The sequence below is a fragment of the Nicotiana sylvestris genome, chromosome 7 (assembly GCF_000393655.2).
Source record: "Nicotiana sylvestris chromosome 7, ASM39365v2, whole genome shotgun sequence".
Lineage (NCBI taxonomy): Eukaryota > Viridiplantae > Streptophyta > Magnoliopsida > Solanales > Solanaceae > Nicotiana > Nicotiana sylvestris.
In genome coordinates, this window is record NC_091063.1 from 86,523,897 (window position 1) to 86,534,893 (window position 10,997).

A 10,997-nucleotide genomic window follows, 5' to 3' on the forward strand; every position below is an offset into this window, starting at 1 on the left:
TACTATTGTTGTTCAGTGATTAAATTACGTAAGTCCTTTCTTTGCATTTGTTTCTATTGTGAATTCCTATCCCCTATTCCCTTCTATGTGGTTGAGTTAAGGTTCTTAGTCTGGCAGTATCCAAATTACTACCCAGGTCATAACCTGATCCACAATGGATCCTAACTCCTAAGATTTGACTAACAGGCTGGTCAGGGATGTGCCAGCATTCTCAATTGTTGGGCATGACCACCAGCCTGCCATGGCTTTCCTTGATCCCCCTATGCACTTACACTTACTCTTAGACTCTTAAGTTTTGCCCCCCTCTTATGAGCCTTGCTTTGGGACCTTGAGTTCCTTCTGAACTTGGACATCTGAGGGCTGGCCCTTCCACACTGCACTATGATCTTAATTCTGCAATGTGTTTGGAAGCAGGAGTGGAAGTGAGGCTTGACTCTCAAGTCATCCCTAAGAGGGGTAGTTTCAAGTACCTTGGGTCAGTTATTCAGGGAATCGGGGAGATCGACGAGGATGTAACACATCGTATAGGGGTGGGGTGGATGAAGTGGAGGTTAGAAACGGGAGTCTTGTGTGACAAGAAAGTGCCACCGTTACTAAAAAGTAAGTTTTATAGAGCAGTGGTTAGGCCTGCTATATTGTATGGGACCGAGTGTTGGTCGGTTAAAAATTCACACATCCAGAAGATGAAAGTAGCAGAGATGAGGATGCTGAGGTGGATGTGCGGGCATACAATGATGGACAAGATTAGGAATGAAGATATTCGAGAGAAGGTGGGTGTGGCCCCCATGGAGGACAAGATGCGAGAAGCAAGACTCAGATGGTTTGGACACATTCAGAGGAGGAGCACTGATGCACCAGTGAGGAGGTGTGAGCGACTGGCTGTGGTGGGCATGAGGAGAGGCAGAGGGAGACCTAAGAAGTATTGGGGGGAGGTGATCAGGCAGGACATGACACGACTTAGGATTTCTGAGGACATGGCCCTTGATAGGGAATTGTGGAGGTCGAGCATTAAGGTTGTAGGTTAGGGGGAAGTTTGTGAATATTACTACAGCGCACTAGAGGGAGACAAGCCATTTAGGAGTTAGACTTAGGATGCTACTGACCAGCTACTGATGCAGGGTTGTATCTGTTGGATATTAGTATACCTTACATCCTTTTCGTATTTCCTATATTTCTTATATTATTGCTATTTTGTTATTTTATGTTATGTATTTTATGTTATTTACTATGAGTCTATTGATAGTACTAATATATTATCTTTTGTTGCTCTTTTGAGCCGATGGTCTCTTGGAAACAGCCACTCTGCCCCTCGGGGTAGGGGTAAGGTCTGCGTACATATTACCCTCCCCAGACCCCACTTGTGGGATTATACTGGGATGTTGTTGTTGTTGTTGTTGTTGTTGTTGTTTGGGATGTAAGCACTTCCCGGAGCCCCTTTGAGACTCTTAGGAACTTTGGCACATCCCAAGTATGAGAAAGGCTTTTGGAAATCCGATCCTGGAAGTTGGTTTATCTCATATTGTTGGACTTTGGGTCTGAATTAGGTTGTTTGGTTGTAGCTAGAACTTCTGATGTAATTTTTTTACCTTTTTTTTTCTGAGTCATTCAGGTCTGTAATAATTTGTAATAACTATTAGGGATGGCTAGTGGAGAGGGATGGGATGAATGTATGCAGAGGGGTAAATAACTTGCCTATAGGATTTTCTGATTCCTACATTCACATAAACAACATGCATATATGTTACTTATAAATTTCTGCATCTTAGAAATTATGCCTATAGGTTTCTGCACTTCTGCATATAGAAATCCTGTCTCTAAGTTTCTGCATTTCTGCATATAGAAATCATGATCATAGGTTTCCTGCACTTCTGCATATACATGTCATTAGGCAAACAATCATAGGTTTAGTAATAATCAACTTCATTCTAGATATTATACCTATAGGACTCTCGCATGTTTGCAATCGTTTAAAAACCAATAATGCTTAGAAATCATGCCTATAGGAGTAATCAATTGAATCAGATTCGCTATTCCATCTCTGAGTTTAAAATCAGTAGTAATATCGTTTACAATCTGCAAAACTCTTGTTTATAAAACCAGTAATCCTTTCTTTAAAATCAGTGTTGTTAGATGTCATGCCTATAGGTCTCACCTAGGCAAACCATTAGGTGATCAATTAACTGTGTCAGTTTTGATAAACTACAATCAGACAAGGCTAATTCGGACTCCTCATCTGAGAAATATGTGATAAATCAGCCTGTCCTAACGCTTTAATTCAGACCATAACTAGTATTTGAAGTCATGCTATATATTTGCTCCTCTGGGTGAGGAGGCTTGTTTGAGCCTTAACTGCTATTTGTTTTTCCTCTAATTGCTTATGTGTTTTGTTGTCGCCTAGACTTTTTATCCTTTTAAAACTCTGAAAAGCCCCAACTCCCTCCCCTTTAGGATTAGTAGTCTCAAATGCCTCCGGGACTGATAGGATCGGGACGGGTAATAGCATGCAATAAGAAACGATACTATTCCGTACTTTAATACCTTAACGGGGTGGGAAGGGTAGATATGGATATGATGACCGGTGCGCTAATACCACGTGTAGCCCCTCTTTTGAAGAGTGATTACCGGGTATTGCATTGATGTGATCCAGATTATTTGTAAACCTAGGACCCCCTTTCCTTTATTTGTTTATTTTATTTTCAAACTATTTCTTTAAAATTTTTGCTTTCTTTACTTTCGTCAAACTCTCAACTTGCTTGCAATATTATGTGAAAACCCCCTCTACTTGAGACTTCTATTTGCTTACTTGTTATTCAAAGTCACAATTGTAATATGGCGGGGAACCACACTAGTGGATCTTGGGGGGTGCCTAACCCCTTCCCCTCAAGATAATTTCTAGCCCTTACCCGAACTCTGATTTTCCAACTCGAACTCTTCTTTAGTGTCCTAATGCACTTTAATCATTAGGTAGCGACTCTTCAACCCAAAAAACCCAATTCCCAAGAGGGAACGAGTTGTCCTTCCAAATGTCATCAACCCGATTTCGCCTTAGAAAAATGGGGCGCGACAACTATATAGGTCAACATTTGATCAAAAGAATTCTACTTAAGGAAGAACGACCAAGAGTCAACCAAACCGAAGTCACGTATAAGAAGCAATATACCGGCGAGTGATTTAGCTACGGGCGAGGTCGAGCACTCAATTCGGCCCGAACGGCTAGTTCAACACTTAGGCATTTTAGAGGAATATTCTACGGGATATTCCAAGAACTTAGGTACTCTGGTTAAGGACCGCTGGGTAAGGAAAGTATTTTGTATAAATATCACGGGAGAGAGTAACAGAAGGAGGGGTGATAGGAACACACACACACACACACACATATACATCTGACTAAAGGTGAAGATGTTCTCGGATCTCAGGCTCTTCGTCGAAAAAGGAGAAAAGAGCTTAGAATCTCGGTATTCATCTGTAATTCAGCTTTATCAAATGTATGGAGGTTGGTCTTGTTGAAGAATGGTCACCCTTTGCATTTATGTATTCCTCATTATCATTTGATATTATTGGAGCAATCGTCCTTTTGTTACATTATGAAATTCAATTGCAATCAAATTTTATGTTCAGTTATACTTGTTTATTCCTATCTTCTATCTCATATCTAGAATAAATTATCGCTGGCTAGAATTTACCTCAAATCCTCTTATTTAATTAATTTAATAAAAAGGCATAATACTTTTTAGCCAAACACCAATCATGTTTAACTTTATTCACCCATCAAATAAAATGAAGTGGAATGGTTCAGTAGTTGGATAAATGAAGTTTTTGACAAATAATATTGAATGGAACAAATATCTAAATAGAGGACCACAGTTTCTTGATTTTTATGGTTGTCTTTGTTCTTAATTAGTCACTATTAGTTTGGAGAAGCCATGTAACCCTATAACCAGTGAGGCTGACAACCCATCTCTATTGATGCCGATGACACAAGAGGCCTTGGTTACATGATCGACATCTTTATGTTAAAATAGCACGGTCTAGTCAGTTTTCGGACTGATCATTCAAAAATAATCAGCGTTTATTAAGTCAATGAAAAATAACCACTATTTTGCTGCAACAGAGACTGGTCCAGCATAATATACTGGAGTTTGGTGCACCTGTGTATGAACTTCCAACATATTATGCTGGACTGATATACTTTGTTGGCTCCAGTATAATATACTGGAGACTGGAGCACCGGTGCTCCAAACTACAGTATATTATGCTGAACCGGTATATTATGCTGGAGTATTTTTCCGGATTTTGAACAGTGTTTTCATTCAGATTTATCTTTACATAAAAAGTGGCTAAATTTCAATTACTTTTGAAACTGTAACTATTTTTGAATGACCACTTGTAAATCTGGCTATTTTTTAATTTCTCCCCATCTTTATATATCTCCAAATAATCTTGATTTTGGAAATAATCTTGATTTTGGTTACGCCTTCGCAACCAATTATGGTGATTTTAGAACCAAAATGACGCAGAAAATTATTTCTGTCAAGAAAGTGAGTGTCAAAAATTAAATGATACATAAATACCTATAACACATAAAATATCAACATTATATTAGCTAATGTTGATTAACGGCCGCCACCTAAGTTCGACAATACATAACACATGAAATTCATTTGATTCACAAAAGAAAAAAAGAAAAACTTAGAGGGAGAGCACATTAGGATGTTACACTTGGTTTTCTGATTTAACTTGTTTTATAGTATTTAATGGATACTTGTGTGTGCATATATAAAAATGATTTCCTAAAATCCAAAATACATAAATACAAAAATGAGTAGGTATTGTACCTTAGAAGAAAATCAAAAGAAAATGTCGCAATCAAGTATTAAGCCCCTATAGTATTCTTTGCACAAAATCAAGGCACCAGCCCTGACACTGGCTGACCAAAGATATTAAGCCGCATGTTCTCTTGGCAAGTCGGCAGGAAGACGCAGGGTCGGATATAGATAGCTGATTACGTGTTCAATTCAACTTAATAATTTCAATACAAAACTTAGATATATATGTAAAAATAACCAAAATTTATTAAATATATACATATTTTATATTTATAGTATTTTTTACTGTGTAATGAGTTAAAATATGAAGCATAAAGTTAAAATTCTGAATCCGCTACTAGGGAGATGGAAGAGAGCCGTGCTAGTGTTGTCACAATATGACATAGGGAGAAATTCAAAAATAGTCAGATTTACAAGTGATCATTCAAAAATAATCATAGTTTCAAAAGTAGTCGAATTTAACCACTTTTCATGTAAAGATAAATCTAAAGGAAAATATTGTTCAAAATTGGGTAAATACTCCAATATATTATACTGGAGTTCCAGTATAATATACCGGTCCAGCATAATATGCTGGATGTTCATACACAGGTGCTCCAATCTCTAGTATATTATGCTGCAACTTTTTGCGTGTTGGATACACATGTGTACCGATCTTCAATATATTATGCTGGAACTTTCCGTATTGCAGCAAAATAGTGGGTATTTTTTAATGACTTTGCAAATGCTAACTATTTTTGAATAACCAGTCCAAAAACTGTCTAGTCCGTGCTATTTTTACTATGACACAATGACAAGTTGCTTTTGCTGCTGGGTTTGATTAGGTGGCCAACTTATAACCTCAGCAAGAGATTAGCTACTGTACCAGCCAGAATTTCAAAATCTTAATTACGTAGCTATCCAAATAATAAGTTAACATTTGTATCAAAAATGGGATTGACTCAACGTTAACATCAGGGAAAAATTAGAATACTCTTTGCTGATGTTCTAATTCTAATCCACATACAAAACGACTCAAAGAGTAAATGTGCATTTGAAGAACCCCACACTGCTTTCAGCTTTCATACTTTGCTTCCTCAATAAACAAAAAGAAAAAAAATAAAGCCTAAAACGTCTGAGGAAGTTAGGCCAACGGTTATAGTTCCTCACCCTCTTTTAAAAAATTCACTTGAAATCAAAGCAAAAGGGGCTGTTTGATTATTGGTCACCATCTGAACCCAAACTTCACCTTCCTCGATCTGTCATGTTTGTTCAACCCCATAACCTCTTTCTCTTCTTATTTCCTCCCTTTTTATTCCTACTTCCATTCCTCTTTTCTCTATTCTTATCCATTTTCTTAGAGATTCTTGAAATTATGTAATAGGTTCGATTTGGGAAATTTTTGCTGTGACATGCTGCCAGGGAATTTTCTTTGAAAAATTCTATAATAATCATTGTCTCTCCATCCACATGCTATATGGTATTATTACTGATGATATATTACTTGATAGCAGTAAGAATTTGAAAGTTCTTGGAAATTTCTCCTCGTTGACGAATTTGTTAAATACACCTCCTGGCTGAGGTACAAGTATGTTTAGCTAAGCAGTGTCCGGAGTCGGCTCCATGATTTAAATTTGACTGTTCAATATTTTTGTTCTTGTCACCGAACCCATTACACTTTTTTTTACTGTATATCTATATTTCGTATTGAAAATACTGGTTTCAGTTGAACCTATTGATCTACATACGCGTCATCATTCGCAATGAATAGCCGTTACTTCATTACAACAGACTCGTTATGTAGTTCTCGAGTTGTTGTTCCTTTCCCGACAATTGCAACTGAAGTTGTGGGAGAAACAATGGATGTTAATGTTAGAAACATGTCTTCATCAAGGACACCTCTTTCTTCATTCTTGATAAGAATGACTATTAGAATATCAAGATCAAGGTGTTTCAGTTTCTTAAGGAGGGTGTTTCATTACCAAAATGGTTCAAGATCAGAACTTGGTTCAAATCCTTTTAATTCTGTGATTTGGATGATGATGGAGTGCATAGCTTTAAGTATTCAGATAATTGTCACAGCATACACATTGGCTATTTCAAAGGAAGAAAGGCCAGTTTGGCCAATGAGGATTTGGGTATTTGGATATTCTTTTGGATGTGTACTTAGTCTGATTCTGCTTTATTGGCGCTATTGGGCATTATATATCAGGCAAAGAGATGATATTGAGCAGCAAATAAACCATGATGATGAATCAAGGTAATACTTCACCCTGTCCAAAATATTAGTCGTTTTGGCACAATGAATAATCTCTTTCAAAATATTTGACATTTTATAAAGGTCATTTTTTTTTCGTAGATACCCTTAATCCAATTAGTGGAGTATTAAATAAGGAAGTAAAAAGTAATTTAGATAAATAATCTTTATAACTAAAACTAATATCTTTTTTTGAGAGGTGTGCAAAAATTTTAAAAAGACGAATAATATGGATGGAATGAGTGGTACAGACAGACCTTTCTATGACAGCATCCATATATAACAACACTTTACTATAAAAATCAAGTTTTTTCGGAATCAATTTTTATGTTATGTTATAATATATGTTCTCTATAACAGCATTTCACTATAACATCCTAAAATATTCGGAACAAACGGTGTTGTTATAGAGAGGTTTTACTTTACTTTTCTCCCTCCCTTGCTCCCTCGGGGGTAATTTGAGGCTCAAATAGACGCCATGGTTTCCATCCACATAATGAATACCTTCTTGAATTTGAACATATCAAATGCTATTTTGTGTTGACATGCACAAAGAGTTTGACAGGTCTAACTTTTGTATTCATTTTTCAACATGTGTTAAACAAATAAAATTCACTCTAATCCATAGCCCAATACTTGTTCGATTTTAATACTTGGCTTCAATTTTAATAACGTAATCCTCATTTGACTTTTGACTAGGCTGCATTTCTTGTTTCTGTTGTTTTGAGTCATGTGGTTCAGCTGGTGGCAAGAAAAAATTTAAAAATTGTCTACAAGAACCAAATGTCTCAAATTGTTTCTTTTTCCACCATTAAACAATGTGGCTGTGATGAACTTATACGTTTGTGCATAAACTAGACTTGAGCTACATCAACAAACTTACTTAATTTTACATTTTCAAGAATTTGCATATTAAAGATCAGATGTAATAGAATAAAAGATAAACTTCCTATGATTTAACTTATAGGCACTAACAACGTAAAAAGTGTTATACTATCAGTGTATTTTAACATGTACGTTGTAAGAGGTAAATTATCAAGATTATTAATTTGAGTTTTAATATTTTAGATGATTTGATAGTGTAAAATTCTTTTTCCAGGGCCTTGCCGCCTCTACTGGAGAGATGTCGGACTTGTATAGAATTGTTCTTCGCCATATGGTTTGTAATGGGAAATGTTTGGGTGTTTGATTCACGCTTTGGATCATTTCATCGTGCTCCAAAACTTCATGTCCTCTGCATCTCACTGCTAGCTTGGAATGCTATCACTTACTCTTTCCCCTTCATATTGTTTGTATTGTTATGCTGTTGTGTGCCAATTTTGAGTAGTCTTCTTGGCTATAACATGAACATGGGATCACTCGATCGAGGCGCATCTGATGAACAACTCTCCAATTTACCTAGCTGGAAATACAAGGAAATTGGAAATAAACAGGAGTTTCAGACTTCAGCTATAGATAATGAAAATGCTGTAAGTGATCTGTTTCCTTATTAAACACCTAGAATTAGAGAAGAAACAAATTGTAAAGAAAGGATGTTTTTGATATGACGAAAGTGATTTTTTATTGAAGAGGCAATATTTTCTAAGAAAGAATATTTATTAAAGACGGGGATAATAATATTAGCAAACGGATAGTGTTTTAATGAAATTTTTAGTGTTAATTAAGGCAGTGATTTAAAGTTAAGAGTTTGACATGATTATGAAGGAAAATGAATTCCGTCCAAAAGTGAAGGAAGACATTTTTCGTCTAAAAAATATTTTCTGGCTACCAAACACTAGAAATAAATTATTTTATAGAAACATTTTTCCGACTTTCATTGTACCAAATACACACTTAGAAAAGAAAAAAAGAATGTAGCAAGGAAATTTGTACATCATTCCTCAAATTAAAGCCTAACAAGTTTGTGGGATAACAGGAATGTTGTATCTGTTTGGCCAAGTACAGAGACAAAGAAGAGATGAGAGAGTTGCCTTGTTCTCATATATTCCATCTCAAATGTGTGGATCAATGGCTCAGAATTATATCTTGTTGTCCTCTCTGTAAACAAGAATTAGAGAGGTAAAAATTGCAAGAAAAGCTCATGATAGTACTACTGATACTTCATTTGTTTTTATTTTAATTTTCTTGCCCAAGTTTTAAAGAAAAGGTCAATATAAATTGCATGTAAAACATAGTTACTAGAGTGAGCAAAAAGTTATTGTAAATTATAGTTCACCAGTGACTATGCTTCTTGGTGAGAGAGTATTGAGAAGAATCAAGAGAAGTTGATGGCGCAAAAGTTGTTTCCTTTTTTTGGGAAGATATCATTATGTATCTCTTTCTGTATTGACTACCAGTATGATGTTAAATTCAAAAGCTTAGTAGAGGCTTCTTAAAGGAAAATGGAAATTAGTCAGCTTTGTCGATTTGGAATATCATTTCTTTTGTGAGATTTCCTCCTAGTGCCCTCAATCTGCAAACACATGGACGGCTCAATTATCTCGTCGCTTAAAGGCGAAATCAATATTGAGAGGCCCTTAAATTTTTTTTTATAAAATTTGTACACTAAAAAAAAATTACTTTCTAAACAATAAATTAATCATTTCAGACAAAAAATAGCGAATTTCAAAAAAACAAAAAAGGAAGAAGAGCATAAAGAATAACACGGTGGATTATCAAATGTTGAGGTGAGGAACTCAAAGTGAAATTTTTGATTTGGCTATCATCACAAACAAGGAAAAAAAATAAACGTACATAATGTAATAGTTTAAGTTTTGAGCATTGACAATGTCAAAACTTGATTAAAAAATATTTACACGTTATGCTCAATTTAAACGATAATTGTAGTTCATTTTATTAAGTAGCACTCATTGGCGAATATTTAATATAAATTGTGAATAATCTAATATAGTATGTTAAATTACACTGAAAAGATACCGGTGCATGGATGCTTTTGTATTCATGCAACTTCAGAGAAGATTGTAAAAGAAATTCATTAGGTTGCCGATGTATATAACTTAATTCGTATATAAAAAAGATAATATTAAAATTGAAGAGTGTAAAATTAAAGAGTGAAGCAAATATACTAATTAATGAACGAAGAAATTTATCATAATTTATGGACTTGTTGGTATAAAATAACCTCAATCAAATAACAAAAGAATATACTAACACTTTTATTTTTAATAATTATTTATATAAGTTCTACAATACAACAACAACCATAAGACGGGAACTCCGATTAACTTATCTTATTGAGCCTCTCTCCTAGGGTTGGTTTTCTCATCTGATCCTAAATCATTCAACAACCTGAGTGTTGTAGCTCTCTTGTTCTTGGCTGCTAGACGAGGAGCTGGGTAGAGAGATAATAGATCCTCCCCCTAGGATGGTAGCTTCTATTCCTTGATTGCCCCGCAAGTTAAATAAGGGATTCTAATGCTTCTTGAAGCCAAATAAGGGCATAAACCACTATATAGAGTCTTGAGTGCCTTCCCTTCGGAAACCAACTAAGGCAACTCCGATTGAATGCGAAATCCCGCTAGCCATTATTCGTATGAACTCCTAGATCCATGAAGGACATGGGCATCTGTAAGCCGGTGTAGCTAAGCGAAGAGCGGAAAGAAGGAATCAGAAAATCAATGCATTCCTTCTTAAACTTACCGGTCTGATGATATCTTAATCTAAGAAAAGAAGATTTAATAAGAAAATCCAATTTCCTTTTTCGGGTAAAGGTTTAATTAAGAATTCCAGGTGGTCCAGTGGATGGATTAAGCTATTGATCATATCATAGGTCAAGGACGGAACGAAGAACCAACGTTTTTCTTCCTCCTCTGTTCTCTACTAAGATTGTAATAGATTCGTGCTTTCTCTTCCCCGAGGGAACGGAACTAGCACTATAATTCCGAGTCACCTATCCAGTATGTGAGTGAGCCCGCCCTACGGATCCCCTTTGTTCA

At 35.7% G+C, this 10,997-nt stretch overlaps 1 protein-coding gene across 1 annotated transcript; it reads left to right on the forward strand.

The window, feature by feature from the left end:
• The first annotated feature begins 5,864 nt into the window (after positions 1 to 5,864).
• On the forward strand, positions 5,865 to 9,444 carry LOC104214624 (E3 ubiquitin-protein ligase At1g63170-like). The gene is made up of 3 exons (XM_009764321.2): positions 5,865 to 7,065; positions 8,162 to 8,531; positions 8,978 to 9,444. The coding sequence occupies exons 1-3, from the start codon at positions 6,569 to 6,571 to the stop codon at positions 9,122 to 9,124; spliced, it is 1,014 nt and encodes a 337-aa protein (XP_009762623.1). The 5' UTR covers positions 5,865 to 6,568; the 3' UTR covers positions 9,125 to 9,444.
• The last annotated feature ends 1,553 nt before the right edge of the window (positions 9,445 to 10,997 follow it).

Excerpts from the sequence above, each read along its gene's own strand:
- LOC104214624 (XM_009764321.2), top strand. The coding sequence starts at position 6,569 with ATGAATAGCCGTTACTTCATTACAACAGACTCGTTATGTAGTTCTCGA. Across the intron at positions 7,066-8,161 it reads AACCATGATGATGAATCAAG|GGCCTTGCCGCCTCTACTGG; the intron begins GTAATACTTCAC and ends TTCTTTTTCCAG. Across the intron at positions 8,532-8,977 it reads CTATAGATAATGAAAATGCT|GAATGTTGTATCTGTTTGGC; the intron begins GTAAGTGATCTG and ends GTGGGATAACAG.